This window comes from Tripterygium wilfordii, chromosome 9 (assembly GCF_013401445.1).
Source record: "Tripterygium wilfordii isolate XIE 37 chromosome 9, ASM1340144v1, whole genome shotgun sequence".
NCBI classification, from domain to species: domain Eukaryota; kingdom Viridiplantae; phylum Streptophyta; class Magnoliopsida; order Celastrales; family Celastraceae; genus Tripterygium; species Tripterygium wilfordii.
In genome coordinates, this window is record NC_052240.1 from 11,238,827 (window position 1) to 11,260,648 (window position 21,822).

Here is a 21,822-nt window from a genome sequence, read left to right on the forward strand (position 1 = left end):
TTGTGTTGGGAATCGGGATTGTGGACATTATTCTCTGATTATTTGGAGAAGTACAAGTAGAATTGGTTGTGCTAGAGTGGTGTGTCTTGGGGGTAGGGGTGTTTTCATGACTTGCAACTATGATCCTCCTGGAAATTACATTGGACAAAGGCTTTACTAAATTAAATTTCTCTGTAATGATCAAGAGGACAAATAGCCTCTATCCTTGCTATTTTTGTTGCAATTATCTTCTCGGCTGCACAATTTGAAGGGAAAAAAAAAACCCAGTCAGATACTGTGGCACTGGCTATATGTATTGACCTTTCAAAGAAGATTTCACATTACCTGACACTTTGTTGTATACTTTTGTCCTCTGTGCTAATTTCATTGGAGTCCTGAATATGCAATGGCACTTTTCCTTTATCTTTCAGCAAACTTGATAGGCTTGAGCAAAACTGATGATCAATGTCTAGTCAGTAAGTAATATACATACCATTAGTCTGCATGTATAATCTGTTGAATGGAAGGCACGCCATACCTCTTTGTACAATCTTATCTCCCCGGCTGATTTTGATATTTCCACGACACAATTACTGGGAGAAACCTCAATTACCTAACGTTTTGCATAATGGTGATCAGATATTCAGATCAGATGATCTCGTGTCTTGTGGGAAGTGTGTTTGACAATAGATTACCTTTGCTGATAGGTCAAAATATGATCTGGAACATCTAGTCATTCTTTGTTTTGGAAGAAGCATTTTCATCTGATATGATGCTGATAATCTATTAGCCTTAGCAGGGGAAAAAATGGGGGGGAGGGGGGAATCACCTGTTGAAGTGTCAAGTGTGTATGAGGTTTTACCTTGAAATTATTCGTCCGTTCGACTGCCAAACTCACATCCATTGCTGCAGCTTCTATTTTCTTGATAGTCTCATTAACTGTATGCTTAGAGCCTAGTCTTGTCATTTGCTTATTGTCCTGAGCAAGAAAAATAAATTTTGCTACAATTTAACAATGAACCAGAGAAGCACATAAAATGGCAAACTTATATTCTGAAAGTAGGCTTGCCTGCTCTTCAAAGAGACCGGATAAATCAAGGTCTTGTGACATTGCTATCAATTGGAAAGCGTTGATGAAATTTGAGGATTTGGTCATGTTTGTCTCTTTTCCTTTCTCCTGCTTATAATTTCAGGTGTCAAGCTTAAATTATGAAATTCTTTACCTTGTTTCTATACTAAATGCTTACCTCTATTGAATCTAACGCAGCATTCACATCATCAAGCTGGACTTTCTCAGTGCATTCATATCCACAAGAACGTACGTAATCTTTCCGAAACCATTTATCTTCAATGATTTCTGGAATAGTTACCCTCTGCAACAATGGATGACAAGATATAACTACGGCACTTGCAGTAATTCAATTTTTCTTTGGCTATAAAATGTTTTGGAGTCATACCTTTTTAGGATTTGCGCAAAGTATCCTGGAGATTAGCTTCTTTTGATTTTCTGTAAACCATTGTGGAAATGCATATTCTGCTCCAGATATCTTTACACCAACATAGTCATCAATGAAGGGAAATCAATTATAATATGAATCAGTTGTATCTTATCATCCGTTGATGCATACATACATACCTTCTTGTATAATATCATAAGGTTATTGTCATCAAATGGTAGATGACCTGCAAGTAGTTCATAAAGGATTACTCCACAAGACCAAACATCTGCCGCAGCTCCATCATAGCCCTTATTAGCAAGAAGCTGTTTATCACAGCAATGGAACTTGTCAAACTTAGAAATTGCAAGTAAATGTTTTTATCAGTTTTGGTCTCGTAATTAGAATCTGAAAAGGTTGCTTCTTACCTCAGGTGCTACATAGCATGGGGAGCCGCATGTCGTATTTAGTATATCTCCTGGCTGCAAAGTATTTGAAAGTTCAACAAAAAATATATATCTTTTTTTTTCACAAAGAGAAAGTTGAAGATGACCTAAAGGAGTTGCTACCTTCCTCAATGCACTTAGTCCGAAATCGGATACTTTGATATTTCCCTTGTTATCCAGTAGCAGGTTTTCTGGCTGCAAATGAGACTATGCATTAGGTCCTGTTGTCCTTCAAAATAATTGGAAGAGAAAGATGTATATATCAAGTACCTTTAGATCTCTGTGATATACTCCCCTGTTATGACAATAATCTACAGCATCAATTAGTTGATGGAAAACTTTCCTAGCTTCGGATTCGCCAAATTTCTTGATGTAAGACTGGAAATACTTAGCTGCGTTAGAAATAGCAATAGAAAAGCTTGTTGAAGCAACATTTCTGCATTACAGAGGTGGTATATATAGATGAAATTTACCAACTTGTCTGAAAGTTGTCCTCCGGGTACATATTCCATTACAAGGTAAATTTTCGTCTTTGTACCGATCACCTGCAATCAAATTTAACACCAAAAGTGAAGAGGGAATTAAATTTTTAACTTGAAAGTAGTGATTATTGCCCCTTAAAATGGTTTTAAGAGAAGTAATCTTACCTCGTATATCTGTACGATGTTGGGGTGATGCAGCAGTTTCATGGTTCTTATCTCTCTTTTCACCTGAAAAAATTTGCAGAACTGGGATTGTTATTTAACTCTGTTGCTTTCTTAATCAACAGGGTAGAAGAGATGTGTTAGGAAGATTTGCCTGAGACTTGAGATTGCTTTCCACAACCATCTGCTTATCGATGATCTTGACTGCAACATAACGGCCATTTGTGGTATCCAAGGCCAGCTTAACCTTGGCAAAAGTACCTTCTCCGATGGTTCGTCCCAAACGATACTTCCCTATATTGTTTTCATATCCCATTCTGTAATGGAAAAAAGAGCAGTCAATTAATTCTCTTCAGTTCTTGCAGAATGTTTCTTATATCCTCACTGCCTTCATGATCCTCATTGCTCCTTCCCTTTATTCTTCAACGACGGCTAATATATACGCTATTTGCTCTACACATTTGTTACTCTAAAATCAGTATGAAAACTTGATTTTGATTGTAAATCATGCTTTTTTCGGATCGGATAACCTCCATTCTTGTGGTTCTCATCTCTCTCAGGGGAAGAAGAAGTGATGTGAAATTTAAAAAGAGTTCAGACTTACATTTTGAGAGGCTAGGAAGGGAGGGTGACTGGTTTGGCTAGTTGGTGTAAGCTGGGGAAGGTGTGTTTGAATGGAAGTTAGCTTTTGCTTTTCAGCTACAGTGCGTGGTTTAAGACTTTAAGTGCGTGGTGGTGAATTTGATAATCTCCAGTTTTCCAAAATATTGTTTTGCTCCAATCGTTAACCGCCACATGAGACCAAGACAACGTACACACACATATGTATATAACCTGGTCAGTTCAAAATGGTTGAATTAGGGCTGGCATATAGAATAGTCATTGGACAATTGGAGTAACGAAGATTTGGATAAATGGTCGATCGACCAAGATGGATGGATACGTCTTTTTTTTTGCCCATTACATAATAATGTTCTTTTCATCTCTTGGTATTTTTGTCTGGCTCTGGGAATTGTGCATTGATGATCAAATATAGAATTAAGTTCAAGCATTGAATTATTTTAGGAATCAACTGATAGGCTTGTTTGAAAATCCCAGCCCATTCATACATCGGCCCACACACGGTTTTATTCTTCTTAGGTTGTCTTACTTAATGACACTTGAACTCAAGAAAAAAGACATCTTTAGTGTGATAAGAACTTGAGTTTCATTATAAACCACACGTATATAATATTTTCTCTACCATAAATTTTTGAAGAAATTAATGAATAATGATGAAGTCAAGCCGCACAACTCATTACGAAGAGCATGAATCCAAAGAAAAATGGACCAAAGAAAAATGGAGCACTAAAATCAAAATCTCAATCTGAGTATAGTGACGGAGCCACTAAGGGGCAGAGGGGCCACCGCCCCAAAAATTTTGGATTTTTATAGTATATACATATATATATACACACATATTCATATATAATATTGTTTCAACATATATATAATATTTGTAATATGATATAAATAATACATGTATTTGCTTACATATATAAAATATATAATATTTATAATGTGATATAAACTATAAATTTTTCTAAATATATATATTTCTCCTCACTAGCCCCTTAAATTTTTAGAAAAATTCTTTATACATTATATATATAATTGTGTATATTATCAAATACTTATTCTAATAACTATATAATATGTATGGCTAATTGTTACACATTCATATAATACAATAAATATTGATTGATAAACACTAGCTCATATAAGAGATCAATGAGAAATTAGTAAATGGTGATAAAAAAATTTCGGGGGCACTATCCTCGAATCCCCGCCAACTTTTCGCCCCCCCCGGAAAAAATTCCTGGCTGCGCCCTTGTCTAAATATATAAACTCAAACAATTAAAGATAATGTACGAACAACTTTAAGCCTTCAGGCCACATTTTCTAAAAAAAAGAAAAAAGATTTGAATGTTGGGGGCATTTGTGGATAAATAAAATAAGTCATATCAAGTCAACATGACAGTGGGCATTGAGTAGAGAAAGCAATATGGCACTAGGTAGAGAAGCTACATACTGTAGCTTCCTAAAAGCTGTGTTAGGGATAAGGAGCTGGGATAAGATAAGTCTCAGGTCCTAGGGTATCCCAACCACACTCAAACTAACCTTTAAGGACGCCTGGAGATTAGGATCAAAACAGCTTTCTGAGCGGTGCTAGGAATAAAGAGTTGGGATAAGATAACTCTCATGTATCAGGGTATTCCAATAACGCTCAAACTAACATTCAAGAATGCCTGAAAATTAGGATCAAGGAATTTGATCCTATACACCCCAAGAATGATAATATCAATAGCCAAGAAAATGCTTTATCTTTATCACCTATCCATTCCTAATTTCCTATATAAAGGTTGAGGTTGACTCAAGTCACGCACACACAAGCGGTTAATGGGAGAACTCTTGGGCGCACCAAAAGCCAAATCAATTTTGTGGATGGTGTGTGATGATTTGTCAAGACTCGTCGAACAAATGCATATATGAAGTGATAATGTTTCCTAGAGGGGTAATGTCGTATTGGTTTTGGTTCATTGACTGTCGGGTTGGATATTTCAGGTCAACAAGCTTGACTATTTAATTAGTTTGTCAAATCACAATTGGTCATCAATTCTCAACTGTATAGCTGTCGGTCTGATTCAATAATGTTTTCTTTTGTTTGGCAAAACAAAAAATTGTGGTTCACACAAATCACAATTGTAAGTACTACTATCACAAACTCTTGATTTCCAAGTCTATCTATTAGTTATTTTTTGAAATAAGCTGATAGACTTGATTGTATTCATATACCCAATAAATTAAGTAAAAGAAATTGAGGTCTGTAGACACTCGAGTTACCATAAAAATGAATTACAGCTGAAAGAATTAAAAAAATATAAATACAAATACAAAACCGATTGTCACTGGACACCCCCGCGATAGATGTCAAGTGAACTTCTCAGGAAAATATTGGCCCAACATATGTCAAGTGAACTTCTCATGAAAGAGTTAATAGTATCTTCACCCCTCAAATTGGTTATCTCACCCCCTAATAATTGAATTGTATTTTTTAATATTATTTTATATATGATTTGATATTTGATTCTTTTGATTTGCGTGTGATTTGACATTTGATTATCGTTTCAAAAATTAGTTTTCACACACCTATCAATTAATTAAAATAAACTTATTACATCACATCAATGCAGATTAACAAGTAGGGGTCGACATTGGACCCGGGCACGATTTTGAGAATCAAGCCCCTAAGGCTCGATTCTCAAAATGAGGCTCAAGCCCCTAAGGGTCGGGCCTCAGGCTGGGCTCGACTTTTGACTATACTTTTGACCATTTAATATTTATGTATGTGTTATATATATGTATATGTATACATATACATATACACAGACAGTGCATATATATATATATATATATCCACAACTCACTCACATTTTTTGAAATAGATAGACCATCACCGCTTGACAACTGAATGTCAATGCTAGATATGAGTTACTTGATTGTTTCTAAGTCTAATGTGATTTTACACGTTCTTAGTTAATAGTAGTGCTTGACATTTTTGCCTCTGCGTTCTATTGGCATTGACATATGGTTGTTTGATACCTCCTATTATGATTCAGTGGTTTAGATATAGGTGTGATTATGCAAACGAATGGGTCCTCCGTACAAAGAACAACTTGCAGTAAGCAATGTTTTAAAAACCAGATTTCAAATCGTGCTGGTGGGCCATCGATAACCGGTTGAACTGGTCCAACCAGTTTGACCGATCGATCTGTTTGATTTGATTAATTAAAATTTTTGATAATTAATAATAAATTATAGAAAACCTGTAAATTTTTAGAAAGATATTAGAAAAATACTATAAATTAAAATCCATCCAAATAAAGTACTAATCACAATAATAACACTCTCAATCTCAAATTAAACATAATATCACCAAATTTAATTTTCAATTAATAAACATTCCTATAAGAAAGTAAGACATAACTATATAAATTATAAAAGTCCAAGTCCAACATAGCCATTTAAATCTCAATTAGGTTCAACTTTTACTCTTTTAATTTTTTTCATATTTTTTTTTATTTTTTTCTCAAAGAGTTCTTAATTTTGAATTTTTCAAATCAGACAACCGGTATTTATACTGAAAATCGGCCAGTTGAACCTGTATTTGACCAAATCGATATTTTACTAAATCGTACCGATACCCCTAAGATTTTTGGTTCAACCGATATTTTAAAACACTGATAATAAGTTTGTTTTAATTAATTGATGGGGGTGGAAAAACTAATTTTTAGAATGAAAATTAAATGTCAAATCACACACAAATTAAAAGAATCAAATATCAAATCATATATAAAATAATATTAAAAAATACAATTCAATGATTAGGGATGGAATAACCAATTTGAGGGGGTGAGAATACTTTTTTTGGGTACATCTAAATACACATTATTTTTTGCTAAATACACACAAATATTGATTTGACCCCACTGTGTTGATTTTTGTGCTGTAATATCTGTGTTTCATTGATTTTTGGGCTTAAAGAAAGATTGAAACCATTGTGGTGTATCTAACACCTCCACGTGATCACTGCATCCATCACTTACACATGCCACGGGATTGGGGGCCTGTAGTCTAATTGCTTTTTTTGGTTAACTTTCCTAACAATTTTCTGGCAGATTTCGCGGTCCAAGAGTGGGGATTAGGTCCTGGGATGAGGAGATGGGTCTTGTAGGGAGCCCAAGGAAAGAGAGCAATCACCTGCCATGAGATCTCTCAATCTCAGGCTTGATTATGAAATTCAACAAAGATGAGGAAGAGGGTGCTTCATAAGCTCTGTACATTATTTAGGGACTCTGATGAATATAATTATGCTCTGGGACTGGACAATGTTATAGATACTGAGATGTTCTTTCTGGCATCCATATATTTATGCTTCCCTAATGGACAAGGCGGTCCTGGTAAGTGTTTTGCTTCAACCAAACATTTTTTTAAAAAAAATAAAAAAAGATTAAATGGGTTTCCTTTATAAAGTGGGAATGATTAAATGGGTCATACTTGTTAATTTTGGGCAAATGTGCAAATTGGATTAAGTTTATAAATTATTGGGTTTGTTTTATTTGAGTTTGATAGTCTTAATAGGGTAATAAAAAAAAAGATGGTATAAATGGGTGTTTTGCTAGTTCAACGGGCCTAATAAGTTTAATTGGTTTAAAGGATAACTAAAAAAAATATTCAGTTAGCCTTTGATTAAGTTTGGTAACCATTTTTAAATTGGTGTTGTAGGGTGGTAACATCTTCCCTACACTCAACCAACCTTTGAACTCAATTTTTATTCTTGCGAATATGGATCATTTGGAAGAAATGAGAGCTTGGGCCGAAGATCTACGATTGTCAAGTAGTAGTTCTAGTGATAAGGTAAATATAGATATTTAAGACATTTTTTATTTGTTTCACAGAATATTTTGATTAATTACAGAAATTCAAGTGAAATTTATTATTGACAGGATTATACCATCAGAAACAAAATGAAAAAAGAAAAAGAACTTGCGGATGATTGTGAAGAGAAAATTGAAGTTGACGTTACAAATGTATTTTTAACTGAGACGGTATAACAACCAGGAAAATAATATGTCTTCTATTTTGAACATCTTTAGCAAACCTGTTTTAATTTATAACATGTATAAATTATTTTCAGGTGTTCGATTCACGTCAATCGTTGATTGATTGGATTCAAGAAACAGAGCATAATTTGGATTCATTATCGTTACAAGAAGCTCATCCTTATTGTTGCAATGCGATCGCAGTGGCACATACAGAAGGAAAAACCTCCACGAAGCTAACAGGCACGAAAAAGCTTGATTGTCCTTTCAAATTTAAAGGGTTGAAACTAAAGACAACTGATGATTGGATGGTAAGAGTGTTATGTGGAATGCACAACCATGCCCTTGCATCATATATGGAAGGGCATCCATATGTCGATCGTCTTTCTGACTCTGAAATTGAGATAATGATATATATGTCTAGCAATCGTGTGAAGCCACAAGACATCTTCGCATCATTGAAGAAACGAGATCTGAACAATGCGTCCACTATTAAAATGATATACAATGCACGACAAAAGTTTTGAACTTCTGAAGAAGCCAGTAAATCCCACATTCAGTCTCTAATGTCATTCCTACATGAGCACATGTACATTTTCTATTATCAAACCGACGATATAACCAATGAGCCCCAGGATTTATTTTTTGCTCATCCAGGCTCGTTATAACTACTATGTGCATTGCCGCATGTTTTATTAATGGTCGCAACATACAAGTCGAACATGTTCAGGATGCCTCTTCTTGAGATTGTCGGGGTGACTCCAACAAATATGACTTATTGCATAGCATTCGTGCTCTTGAATTCTGAGAAGGAGGACAATTATACATGGGTTTTAAGGTGTTTGTAATCAATAATTGAGGAAAGCATTGGCCCAAGAGTAATTATCACCAATAGAGAGTTGGAGCTGATGAAATCATGTGCCCTGGTATTTCCTGAGGCAAAGAAACTACTTTGTAGATAACACATATATAGGAGTGTTTTGGCGAATTGCAAAAGATCATTTCAAGACAAGAAATCATAGGATGCATTCTACTCTTCCTGGAATATGTTGGTGGAATCTGAAAATGAGATTGCCTACGTGTATAATTTGTTGCACCTAGAGGTAATCCTACAAAATTATGCTAAGTAATATTTTTATGAGCTAGGCTTGTATATTTATAAAAAATGTTAATTAGTAGTATTTTAGTTTACAACTTGACATTTAAAAATAGTTTTAATTAGATGATCCTAAGTTGAAAAGACTATATAAACCCTAATAATAAATAAACTAATATTTTAAAAAAGAAATTAATATTGATATATTTTTGTAAATAAAAAAGTTGATTGTCTTTTGAAATGATTGATTGAAATGTGATATGTGAAATGACTGATTGAAACATAATAAGTGTATATTTAGTAAAAGGTTATATGTATTTAGCAATGACCACTTTTTCCCCTCAGGAAAATTCTGGCGCACTCCATTGATTCCAAGTTATCTTTCGAGGCTAATATCCGCTGCAATCAATTACAGCTAGATCTCCCTTTTGTTTGTGTGGATTTTGCAACTTTTACAATTTAGGCCTATGTACTGGCGACGTTTGTCAGACAGACGAAAAAGCTGACTCATCCTCAAATATAGTATATGCAAGTGACGTGGCAAGTGGCATCAGCCCCCGAAAGAAACAAACGGCCACGATTGTGAACTTTGCTCCTCCTTGGACGATCGTGATCCAATCAAGCATATATCTCGCACCATTGCTTGACATCACAACAGATGTCCCAATCAAAAGTAAATAAAGTCAACAACATGAGTCGGATGTAGCGAGACTGCGAAGTATACGATGTTTCCTCCAGTACGGCTAAGAGGTGCCATTGTAGACCAAAATATATAGCTTGAAGAGGCGGACGAGGCGAGACTATAACACTGGTTCGTACAAATCCAAATCTGTTACTTACTTACTTACTTACATAGTTCCCGTTTTTTCTTGTTTCAATCGCCTCTCTGAACAAGCTGACACTGAAGGATTGTTTTCAGGATTTTCTCCCTCATTGTCGCGCTTTCTACTTTGACTGCAGTCTGGTTGGTTCCCGGGAAAACCAAAATCGACCCCCAACACTTTTAACCACAGGTTTGAACTCTCGTGGATTAGGGTTTTTTTTCCAACTGTTTGTAATTGAGGATTGTGGATACTTTGTCGAGTCGTAATTTTGCGTGGATCTGAATTTGTTGTTTTTAGGGTTTGGTTGGTGGTAATTTGCAACTGAAGTTCAAATTTTTTTTTTTTTTTACGTTATCGTTTCCTTTTTTTATTTTGTTTCAGATCTGGGAAGCTTAGGTTATTTGAAGTGAGTCTCAATGCATACCAGGTACATGGAAAGGACTAACAGTATGGCTAGAGGGAAGAGGAGTTTGGAGGGAGAAGAGGAGCAGCAGCCTGAGCGGAAACGGCCTGCTCTTGCTAGGTGATTATCCAATGTTCTTATTGTGTTAGGCGGTGTTTTGTTTGTTGGTTTTAGCAGTCGAGTACTCTCTTAATTTAAGAATATCTGGGAAAAGAAATAGTTAATTTGTGGAATGCGCACTGATTGTGCCTTTTATTGTAACCTTCGTGAGGTTTACATGAGAGAATACTAATATTATCTTCAACTGGATATCCCTTCGGTTATTACAACAAATAAGCTTTAAACTGCACCGTGGCTGCGTTGACTACTTATATATATATTGAACTCGGCTATTCGTGCTTGATGTCCATGTGATAGTGGATTCACTCTTAGTTGATCTTGACTCTTTCGTGGTGTTTTTCCAATTTCTTGTTTCTAAAGTTCTTCCCAAGTTGTATTTCATCATCTAGCTCTAAGGCTAGTTATTGTTCCCAATAACTAAGTTTCATCCAAATGACTGCATCAGTGAACTTTCAGTATTATTCGTAATTGGGTAGAAAAGTTATTGAAACTATCTTCAGAGCAATTTCAAGTATTTGGAGCTTCCTTACGTACCATAATAACTAAAATGGGGAATTAAAAACCTCTAGCCTAATATGGACTCAAAGTCATAATTGTAGCATCTATCTTCCTATTTTGTGAACCTCTGGAGCTGAGTGAGAAACCGTTATTCCCTTTGTAGGCCCCTTTTGCCAACACAGGAAACTAAATCTGCTTTACAATCATCGTTCAGTAACGCATGGGAAGCTGAATCTCTTTTCGCATACACCCTTTCCTCAACGACCCAGAGGAAGCAAAGAAAAATAGATCTTACATTTTTTTTGCTAGTAGAAAGTGTGGATCACAAACCAATTGTTATTCTATGAGGAACTATGATGCATTTTTCGGAAGTTGAGGAAATTTTCGTGGGAACCATTTAATTTATTTTGCATTATTTTGTTCCATAACCTAAAGCCTTTTCAGGGGTTTGCATGTTTTGGCCATCCCTTGTAACCTATGCCAAGCCCTGTAAACCACCGGTATTGATTAAAAAGGGGTTTATGACTGGCCATAGTTCCCATTGCTCTCCATTGACCTATTCTTTATGGTCATGTACTTGTTTCAACCATTTTAAAGCTGATAAACCTGTAACCATTTTGATTGTCCTATGAAGTTTCAAATACCTATTCTAAGCTAGGTGGAGCCTTAGTAGTTGTCGAATTGTTTGATCTGAATTTCATTTTATCAACTTCCAATGAATGATAAATATTTTGGTCTTCCAAAGTTGATTCCTAAATTGAGGCATTCAAATTAACTTGGTGATGTTCATGCAATTTATATGCGTTTTTTTGTTGCAATGAACTTGGTTCATTAATATATTTTGGTACAAGGGCTTGGAAAGACATCATCGATTAGGTAGTCTTCCCCTTGCAATTCTCGTGTTTTAGAGTTTTCTCAATAACTTGGCATTTATTGATCGACCTTATGTGCTCGCTACTATTCTCCTTGTTTTCTAAGAATCTGTGAACTCTTGGCCAGTTGGCCATCTCTTCAGACCTCGGTATTTGGTCACTGTACCTCTACCTTTTAACTAAAATGTTTTTTGAGTGTCAAAAGACTCCAAACCAGATTCTATATGAAGTTATATTTGGCAGAAATGCTTCGGTGATGTCTATTGCTTGAGCAATTAATATTTTTCCAATATTTCATGAATCATGAATGAAAAAGCTGTTAGTTATCTCATTAATCTACTAGCTCATTTCCATTTCTTGTTGTACTTGTAATTGCTATTTCATCGTTAGGTTGAAATTCTAGGCAATCTAAAATGATATTTCTAAAAATACATTTGTCATGCAGTGTAATTGTAGAAGCTCTCAAGGTGGACAGTCTGCAGAAGCTATGTTCTTCTTTGGAACCTATTCTTCGCAGAGTAGTAAGATCTATTCTTTACTTTGTATTCTCAGGAATAATTTTCTTCCTGTCTGACTTTTGATGTGTGCCTTTTCTACCTGTTTAACATTTCTATGATTACCCATAAGTTGTTGGCAATCATTGCTTTGATTTGTACTGCTATGTTATTCTCCAGACCATAGATTTGTTTGTCTTATGGCCCTTGATACGTCAATTTTTTAATGCAAAATAAATTTTGTTCAGGGGCACTAAGTGCGATCAACCCAGAAAGTAAAGTACCAATTACAATGTAATAAAGTACAGAAAGAGCATTAGTTTACATCAAATCTCAGAATTTCTGATAAGTTGCTGTGATCCCTTGACAACCAAAACATGGCAATAGAGAGACAGTTATCCTTAAATTTATCCATTTCGGTTTCTTTCCCATTGAAGGGTCTATTGTTTGTAATCAGTAAGTGACCTTAGGAATAATTAGAAGACTGACATGATATACGATATTCTAATGAATGGTTTTGTTACTTTTTTTCATGTATCGTTATTTATTTTGGAACAAACAGTATGAATACGTGGACCACTTGCTGCGTCACTGACTCACTGTCCTTGGTCGCAAAGCATTTGGATGACTGCCTTTATTGGAGATAAATTCGGTGATAAGCTGTGTTAATGGAGGAGCTGGGAGCCTGGGGTCTCTTAGCCGAAAGTATGGTTATCCAGATGGTTCTTATGGCTATAATTGTGGGCGATATAAATTGAAAGGAACAATAGAATCTTCCACAAATAGGGATAAATGTTAAATTACATTAATGTGTGCATAGTACAACTATGGTGTTCTGACATTTGTATTAATTTTCTGTAGACCATCTCATTTGCTTCCGAATAATTCCTCTCTTCTGCACCTTTTCCATAAAATAAATCGTGTACCAAATGAAAAATGTATATTTACTGATGTGTCTGCTTTGCTGACTTATTATTACAATTGCAACATTTTGCTTGCTCATGTTGTAGGATTGACGTTCTTTTCTTTTATTCCGTGGTGCATGTTATTTTATTTGAAATGTATGTTCCTTTGTTTTGTTTGTTAATAGTTTGTTGTTGTTCATGCTTGAATAGGTGAGTGAGGAAGTGGAACGTGCTTTGGCTAGGTTGGGCCCTGCAAGACTTGATGGAAGGTCTAAGATATTTCTAATCATTTATGATGGCTGTTAGTTATGTTTTATATATACATATATATAGATTTTGCTATACATCTTATGATGAGGTACCAATGTTTTTGCATTTTTTTGTGAATTGTAATTTGAACATACTGGTTGAAATTTTGGAAATATGAATATTTCAGGGGTCATTTTCTTTATTTAGTCCTTAAATAATGGTTGTGACAAGAATTGCTGGATAAAGGAAATAGATTTAGAGATAATAGCATACATATCAATACAAATGATTTATCCTAAATTTCTGTTCTGGTCATCAATTTTGTTATTTGCAGACAATTTACATCCTCTGTGGGAATAAATTTTTGCTGACATCTCTTTCTTGAAGATATTTGTAACTACTACGTATCACAGGTTCAATTGGAACTTGATTATATTAATTCATGATAGATCTATTATTCTTAGTGGGTTTTTTTTTTTTCACTCTCATACTTTGAGACTCCTGAGTTTGTCTTTGTTCTGTGGTTGTAGAATTTTTTTCCCTCTGCAGTGGTGGTAAATCTCTATTGTATTTGCGATTTCAGGTCTTCCCCAAAAAGGATTGAAGGTCCGGATGGCAGAAACTTGCAGCTGCACTTTAAGTCCAGGCTCTCCCTCCCTCTTTTCACGGGAGGAAAAGTTGAGGGGGAGCAGGGTGCTGCAATCCATGTTGTTTTGGTTGATGTGAACACTGGTCATGTTGTAACATCTGGACCTGAAGCCTCAGTTAAACTAGATGTGGTGGTGCTTGAAGGTGATTTCAACAATGAAGATGAAAGCTGGACACAAGAAGAATTTGAAAGCCATGTGGTGAAAGAGCGTGAAGGGAAGAGACCATTGTTAACTGGAGACTTACAAGTGACTCTCAAGGAAGGGGTAGGAACACTTGGGGACCTTATTTTTACAGATAACTCAAGTTGGATTAGGAGTAGAAAGTTCAGGCTTGGCTTGAAGGTTGCCTCTGGATTTTGTGATGGCATACGCATTCGCGAGGCCAAGACTGAAGCTTTTACTGTTAAAGATCACAGAGGGGAATGTGAGATTGTGCTTTATGTTTTTTTAATAATTCTTTTGATGGTTTTTTTTGCTGTAAAGTTGTTAAAACACATTCTCTTTTATAGTGTACAAGAAACACTATCCACCTGCACTGAACGATGAAGTATGGAGATTGGAAAAGATTGGGAAGGATGGGTCATTCCACAAGAGGCTAAACAATGCAGGAATTTTAACGGTTGAAGATTTTTTGCGGCTTGTGGTTAGGGATCTTCAAAAATTACGAAATGTAAGTGAATGATCTGTTTCTCAAATTATTTTGAATTCATGCTTTATGGTTATTTTTTTAAATGTCTGTTCTTTGCTGCTAGATTCTTGGAAGTGGTATGTCAAATAAGATGTGGGATGCTCTCTTAGAGCATGCAAAGACATGTGTCCTAAGTGGGAAGCTCTATGTTTACTATCCTGATGATACAAGAAATGTTGGTGTTGTCTTCAACCACATTTATGAGCTGAGTGGCCTTATCTCAGGGGAACAGTATTATCCAGCTGATTCTCTTTCAGACGATCAGAAGGTTAGTTGAACTTAAATGTATCCCTTTCTTCGTAATCAAATTTCTTTTCTTGTTTTTTTTTATTCTCTGCATTAAGTACTTTCTGCCTTTTATTGTCTTATGTTTGATCGTGGTCTTATTTTGTACTCGGTTGGCCTTCTGTTATTTGAATTCGTACCAAGTTGCATTGAAGGCTTCCTGTAACCTTCTTTTCGAATCTTAATAGCCTCATAAGCCTTTTTTTCTTTTATGTGTCTTTTTAGCACACCATAGTTAATATATGAAATTTTTAAATGACCTCTTAATTTTGTTTGGAATTTCGAGGCTTATATCCTAGTTCATTTTCCTTGTAGTAACATCTGTATCTAATTGTTCAATGATCAATTACTTGCACTTCTCTTTTCTGGAGAAAGTTTAAATACCTGCCTCTTTACATTTGATGTTGTCTTTGCTGCCTTCGATGTTCATTTACCTCTTTGAGTGTTTTCTCTTGTGATGGTAGTATGGGATAGATGAGTGAATTTATGGATTAAGAGATTAAAGTGTATTTCTATGTGCATCCCCTCCTTTTGTTTCAATTTTTTTTCATCCTATTTCTTCCTTTTCCTTTTCCTCGCCCTCACCCCCTCCCCTCGTGACCCTTTGCCTCTTAAGTTGAGTAATCAATCTTTGATTTTTACCAGAAAGATCTGAACTAAAGAATCGGTATCCAACTGATCATTATTTCCTGAAAAGCTTGAAATATATCTTCCCTTGCCAGAAACAGCAAGAGAATGAACTTGCTCTCTCTCTCTCTCTCAAGAATTCACATTCCTGACTAATACTATGTATAAAACTCAAATGTGGTTACTTGAGTTGTTTCTTTCCATATGCAACAATATTGAAGTAATACTATACTTTCCTTGACTTGTATGAAATATTTTACCTTCATTGTTATGTTGGTAATAGCCTATGTTAGGTCATGCCCTAATCCTTGTGTTCGGTTAGTGGCTTTGGCTTGCAGCAAGAATTAGGCAACTGATAATTTGAAGCAGACTAATGATAGAGATATAAGTTGAGGCTAATTTTACTTTTTTTCCTGTTGTAGTTCAGGTTTCTGAAAACTTGTTTTATGTTTTCGCTTCTCTAATTGAGTGAAAACAATTTTACTCATTGTGTGATTCTGCTTGCAGGTTTATGTGGATACATTAGTTAAGAAGGCATATGATAGTTGGAACCAAGTTGTAGAGTATGACGGTCAGTCACTTTTGAACTTCAAGCAAAACAAGAGGACTGGTACTCCACGAAATGAGGTTCAGATGGGTCAAATTGACTACTCTAATGCTTTAGACCATCAACTTCAACTACCTAGGCCAGCTGCAGTTCCAATGGAGCAGGCTTCCTTGCATTCAGGCGTACCTATAGGAGGTACTATTTACTGGCTTTGAATACTAAGGTTCCCCTTTCCTTCTTGTCATTTAACTTCTAGTCAAGGCATTGGTTCTATTCACCACTTTTTTCTTTCCATTTTTGGTGAAGATATTTTGTTTGACCATGCGAAATTGACTTCTACAAAGATTATTTGTGATCTCCTAGTCCTAGGTAGTCTTGTTGGAAGGCAAAGATTTCTTTTATTGCAAGACCCTCATCACTCAAGTATGTAGAAGTTCTGCTAGGCCTTCTCCCGAGTAAAGTGAGGGTGACATAGGACAGTATTACTAATTGTTTCTTGTGGCTTCGTGAGGGTTTAATTAGGAGTTTTTAAGGGTAGAAGATAATAAAAATTCAGGTAAAAATTAGGCATTTCCATAGTTCTCAGGATTTGAACGTGTAACCCAGAGGATGTGGTGAAGCAACTTTTCCTCTGGGCTGTAGAAAATGGTTTCAGTTTATGTATTTTCTAGATAATTTCCACAACAATATAGGTCCGAAGAAAGTGGAGGTGATTATTAAACTATTTTTCTTGAAAGTAAATATGAATAATTTGATTTAAAGTTTTACAGAAATGCATAGACATTGACGTGGAAATTTGCATTTGGGCTGTTTTTCTGTCGTATAATTGTTATTTGAGGAATAACATTTTAACAAAGCATACCATTTACTGGTCTTTGGGTTTGCCTTCTGCCAGCATCAGTGTATAGTGACAATCTGGCAACAAGATACTCAACCCAGCCTCAAGTTGTGAATCCTAATTCTCGTACACAGTTTGATGGTAGTTCATTCCTACAGCATGACCAGCTGATCAATAATTCTCACCAATCACAAAGCATTAGAAATGATAACAGCATTGTTGGGCTGGCCCTTGGACCTCCACAATCGTCACCCGCTGCATTCCAAACCAGTGGATCCTCTCAACCATCAATGCTTAATCCTTTTGATGACTGGTCAAACAACCGGGACAAGGGAGTTGAGGACTTCTATTCGGAGGAGGATATTCGTATGCGAAGTCACGAGATGCTTGAGAATGAAGATATGCAGCACTTGCTCCGTCTCTTCAGCATGGGAGCCCATAGTTCAATAAATGTGGCTGAAGATGGCTTTGCATTTCCATCCTATATGCCATCACCAATGCCAAGCTTTGATGAAGATCGCGGCCGTCCTGGTAAAGCTGTTGTGGGGTGGCTGAAGATAAAGGCAGCAATGAGGTGGGGATTCTTTATCAGGAAGAAAGCAGCTGAGAGGCGGGCACAGATTGTTGAATTAGAAGATGAATAACAGCCGCATGGTTGTTATCCTCAATCCTATATTTGCACGAAATCGTCATAGCATAAGTTACCAAAATGCTTCATGAATTCCAGCTATGACCTGAGCTTTTGGGACTGCTTGAAATTATTGGTTTTGGGAGTCTAAAAAGCCTCTGGTGATTCAGGATTCATATTAGACATTGGCAATATCTTGTACAGCTGCCTGTACAGTAAGTTTATTTAGTTGCCTTGCTTAACCAGATGTTTCTTTCTGATTACAATTGCTTTTTGTATGATATTTGTTTTTGGGTCTTAAGGGGTGAATTTGCTTTTCAGCCAATTGCCCCCTTGGTGTTCAGTCAACTGATTAGGGAACGTTTCTAATCTCTCAAGTAAGATTTCGACTTTATTAATCTTAATTTCTCCTTTGTGTAAGAATGAACTCTAATATCTCATTCTCTGGGAGTTGCTTCTTTCAGTTGTTGCTGTGTTTTTTTTTTTTTTATCTGAACCACCTAATTTACTGGGTACTTTTTTTTTTTTTTTTTTCTGTACTTCGAAGGAAATTATCGTCATTTTGGACTTGAGCCTCATTATAATAGTCTGAATTCTTTTCTTTTTGGATGCATGTGTTTTCTATGTATATAGGCAAAAATGATCATGAACCATTTCAGGTCCCTATTTGATATACCATTTCATGTAGTATTACCACTAATTCAATACTACATGAAATAGTGCCAGCCAAGCACATGAAAAGACTCATTTCTAGCCTTCTGGCTAAAAGTTGGTTCTTATTTCTTAATGATGTTTCTGTCAAATCATATTATGATCAAATTGATACCAACTATTGGATCTTTATCATTTTCGGAAAAAAAAGAACTTGCACAAGAGATTTGCAAATTGATTAATTGTAGAGCATCTGGAAGAGGGGACCCCAATCGCTCTCTTGATAGAACAAATGCAAGCAAAACAGCATAAATTATGAAAGCTGTAGACACACTGGAAAGAAAGAATTAAAACTGTAAATATTATTATTATTATTCACTTGTAGAAGCAACCTTGGAGCTTCGTAGTAGTTGTGATGTGATATCAGAAAACGTGTCATCAATGGACCAATTCAGGTTCAGGCGGCCATTACTAAGAAAGAAGGACATCTTAATTAATAACCATTATATAAATATGGTCCCATCTGATGAATCTATGCCCCCCCCAGCTATCTCCAGCTCATGTTTTTTTCCTACCAACTCCAAATTACCGATGAAAGGAACCTTCACCTTCACATTCGTATTCACATCGCAGACGCTCCCTTACATGCAATCCAATCCCATATATAAATACTCGCATAGGCACCCTAAAACCCAAAACATCAATCACTTTAGATTTTTTACACTTGACACTAAAGTCTAAACCAGCCATGGATTTTACAAAACTTCTTGCTTTAACAATATTGGCAAGCATTTTTGTGTTGGGTTCGGCTAACTTTTACAGAGATTTTGACATAACGTGGGGAGACGGGCGAGGTAAGGTGCTCAACAACGGCGAGCTCTTGACCCTGTCCCTAGACAAAGCGTCGGGGTCGGGGTTTGAGTCCAAGAACGATTACTTATTTGGGAAAATCGACATGCAACTCAAGCTCGTCCCCGGAAACTCTGCTGGAACCGTTACTGCATACTACGTAAGTTGGAAATTAATTCATTAATATCAACCAGTATTGTTATTGTGAGTCTGTGACATTAACAACCATCTCTGTGCAGTTACGTTCGAACGAATCGGCTTGGGATGAAATAGACTTTGAATTCTTGGGCAACCTTAGTGGCGATCCTTATATTCTTCATACAAACGTTTTTAGCCAGGGAAAAGGGAACAGAGAGCAACAGTTCTACCTCTGGTTCGACCCAACTGCAGATTTCCACACCTATTCTCTTCTCTGGAATCCACAACGCATCATGTGAGTATACTAGCTAGTTCAATCTAGTTCTGTTCTAAATTAATGAAGACCCAACTCAATTTTTTTGACAAATTGTTACTATAAATTCAGATTCTCTGTGGATGGTACTCCAATTAGAGAGTTCAAGAACATGGAGTCGATTGGAGTCGCGTACCCGAAAAACCAACCGATGAGGATTCATTCTAGTCTGTGGAATGCTGATGATTGGGCTACAAGAGGAGGACTTGTTAAGACAGACTGGTCTAAAGCTCCATTCACTGCTTCTTACAGAAACTTCAATGCTGATGCTTGTGTTTGGTCAAATGGTGCATCTTCTTGCAATTCTGGGTCTGGGTCTGACTCTGCTTGGTTATCTGAACAACTCGATGACACAAAGCAGGGTAGGCTTAAATGGGTACAACAGAATTACATGATTTACAATTACTGCACAGACACTAAGCGATTTCCACAAGGTCTCCCTGCAGAATGTGCTGCCAATTAATCTCTATTTGCTCATTCAATGTTTTGGTGATGCAATTCTTTCGTTCATTGTTTGTAGTTACAGATTGATACTTTATATGTATTATATTTACATCATACAATAAAAGAATGATTTGTTATATGTTTAGTTGAGATTGTTGATGGTGGTGGAAATTGAATTGGTAAAACAGGGCAGTTTGTGGAAATGACTATATGATAGGAATGACAGAGTCATTAGAATGGACTCTTGACAACTTCAACTTCACATGATTTTTAACAATTTAAGGGTATCAGCTTTAGTATATATGATGATATTTGATTGATCTATTGATGGTATCAGCTTTGAATTTTGTTCAGTGGAATAAGAGTCCAAGGATTGGATACCAGACACTAGAAAGTTTGAAATAGTCCTTGCACCATCGTAAAACTCAAATAATATAAATAGACAAACGACTCTCGTGCACAATATTCTCATAATGGGTGAGATCGGGAACAAATATAGTGTACGCAAACCTTACCTTCACATAATATGTGAAGAGGTTATTTGTAGGAATTGAACCTGTAATATCTAAGTTGTACCCATACAACTCAACCATTGGGCCAAAATGTTTGTCTTAATTTATAAATAATAATTAATAAAATATAGAAAAAAATTTACAATGGTTCGATTTAGTAGACACATATATTCACGGTATAAGCCAATCTCCAATAGAGTTGATTGAGTGATAAGATTAACGTATGCCAAAGGAAGAAGGACGTCCTATATTCAACTCTCATGTTCAATAAACTTTTTTGGAGCCACCCCAATAGCCAAAAAGCCTTGTGATTATCTTGTGCATGTGGAATGGTGATCGTTTTGTTTGTTATGGCTTGGAGAGTTTGCTGAGTTTACTTTTTTTTTTTTTTTTAAAATATCACAGAGAATTATGTTTGTGGATAGAATCGAATATTGGACACACATATGTCTAACTTAGCCGATTACCAACCAAGCCAACTCTCGTTGGTTTGCTAAGTTTACTTTTGTGTGGGAAACCCTGTTATGGTCTGTCATTCAGTGGTTGTAAGCTGTCTTTCGTTCATCTAATATTATTCGGGGGTTTATGCCTCTTTCAAAAAAAAAAAGAGTATATGGACAATTACAGGATGCCATATCAGGTCCGGATAAATATACCATATAGTTCTTTCCTTATCCAAACCAATGCTGGACAGTTTGAATCCATTACCAAAGCCCAACCCAACAACCATGGTCCATCAAAATAAATAAATAACATTATACTGCGGCAAGTTTTAGTTTTGTGTTTTTTTTTTTTATATGTCAATTTTTTTGAATTTTTTTGAAAAATGGTGCAAGTCCCAACAAAAATTCATTTCCTAAAAACAAAGTTACACCTAACGTTGCGATAATAACCTAGAAAATTACAAACCGAAGTTAAGGAAAGTAGGCACCAAGATTCAAAAACAAACAAATACCGGTATGACAATAATGTCCCAAGATGAAACCGGATAGACTAAAACACCATTGTCTCGAGATAAATCTGGACATAGAAAATAACAAACAT

The 21,822-nt window shown here is 35.8% G+C and overlaps 3 protein-coding genes across 3 annotated transcripts; 2 read left to right on the plus strand and 1 right to left on the minus strand.

Annotated features, from left to right (window-relative positions):
• LOC120005048 (CBL-interacting serine/threonine-protein kinase 21-like) lies at positions 1 to 3,221 on the minus strand. Its single transcript, XM_038854477.1, has 15 exons — positions 2,660 to 3,221; positions 2,509 to 2,571; positions 2,335 to 2,406; positions 2,132 to 2,239; positions 1,985 to 2,056; positions 1,844 to 1,897; positions 1,616 to 1,741; positions 1,437 to 1,526; positions 1,227 to 1,352; positions 1,049 to 1,156; positions 842 to 958; positions 675 to 743; positions 518 to 592; positions 325 to 434; positions 1 to 235 (listed from the first exon to the last, which is right to left on the minus strand). Exons 1-15 carry the CDS (start codon positions 2,819 to 2,821, stop codon positions 181 to 183), a joined length of 1,407 nt encoding a protein of 468 aa, XP_038710405.1. The 5' UTR covers positions 2,822 to 3,221; the 3' UTR covers positions 1 to 180.
• A 6,795-nt stretch (positions 3,222 to 10,016) lies between these two features.
• Positions 10,017 to 18,334, plus strand: LOC120005298 (calmodulin-binding protein 60 B-like). Its single transcript, XM_038854859.1, has 10 exons — positions 10,017 to 10,054; positions 10,163 to 10,256; positions 10,449 to 10,590; positions 12,406 to 12,481; positions 13,570 to 13,628; positions 14,192 to 14,682; positions 14,768 to 14,928; positions 15,011 to 15,214; positions 16,366 to 16,600; positions 17,301 to 18,334. The coding sequence occupies exons 3-10, from the start codon at positions 10,484 to 10,486 to the stop codon at positions 17,885 to 17,887; spliced, it is 1,920 nt and encodes a 639-aa protein (XP_038710787.1). The 5' UTR covers positions 10,017 to 10,054; positions 10,163 to 10,256; positions 10,449 to 10,483; the 3' UTR covers positions 17,888 to 18,334.
• Positions 18,335 to 19,169: 835 nt separating this feature from the next.
• LOC120005299 (probable xyloglucan endotransglucosylase/hydrolase protein 23) lies at positions 19,170 to 20,411 on the plus strand. Its single transcript, XM_038854860.1, has 3 exons — positions 19,170 to 19,531; positions 19,611 to 19,804; positions 19,895 to 20,411. Exons 1-3 carry the CDS (start codon positions 19,271 to 19,273, stop codon positions 20,283 to 20,285), a joined length of 846 nt encoding a protein of 281 aa, XP_038710788.1. The 5' UTR covers positions 19,170 to 19,270; the 3' UTR covers positions 20,286 to 20,411.
• Positions 20,412 to 21,822: the final 1,411 nt, after the last annotated feature.

Bases quoted from the DNA above. Each gene is read 5' to 3' on its own strand.
- LOC120005048 (XM_038854477.1), bottom strand. From the start codon at position 2,821: ATGGGATATGAAAACAATATAGGGAAGTATCGTTTGGGACGAACCATC. The intron at 2,057-2,131 runs GTACTTGATATA...TCTCATTTGCAG, and splicing joins TATATCACAGAGATCTAAAG to CCAGAAAACCTGCTACTGGA. The intron at 959-1,048 runs GCAAGCCTACTT...TTTCTTGCTCAG, and splicing joins CCGGTCTCTTTGAAGAGCAG to GACAATAAGCAAATGACAAG.
- LOC120005298 (XM_038854859.1), top strand. From the start codon at position 10,484: ATGCATACCAGGTACATGGAAAGGACTAACAGTATGGCTAGAGGGAAG. The intron at 12,482-13,569 runs GTAAGATCTATT...ATGCTTGAATAG, and splicing joins AACCTATTCTTCGCAGAGTA to GTGAGTGAGGAAGTGGAACG. The intron at 14,929-15,010 runs GTAAGTGAATGA...CTTTGCTGCTAG, and splicing joins ATCTTCAAAAATTACGAAAT to ATTCTTGGAAGTGGTATGTC.
- LOC120005299 (XM_038854860.1), top strand. From the start codon at position 19,271: ATGGATTTTACAAAACTTCTTGCTTTAACAATATTGGCAAGCATTTTT. The intron at 19,532-19,610 runs GTAAGTTGGAAA...ATCTCTGTGCAG, and splicing joins GAACCGTTACTGCATACTAC to TTACGTTCGAACGAATCGGC. The intron at 19,805-19,894 runs GTGAGTATACTA...CTATAAATTCAG, and splicing joins TGGAATCCACAACGCATCAT to ATTCTCTGTGGATGGTACTC.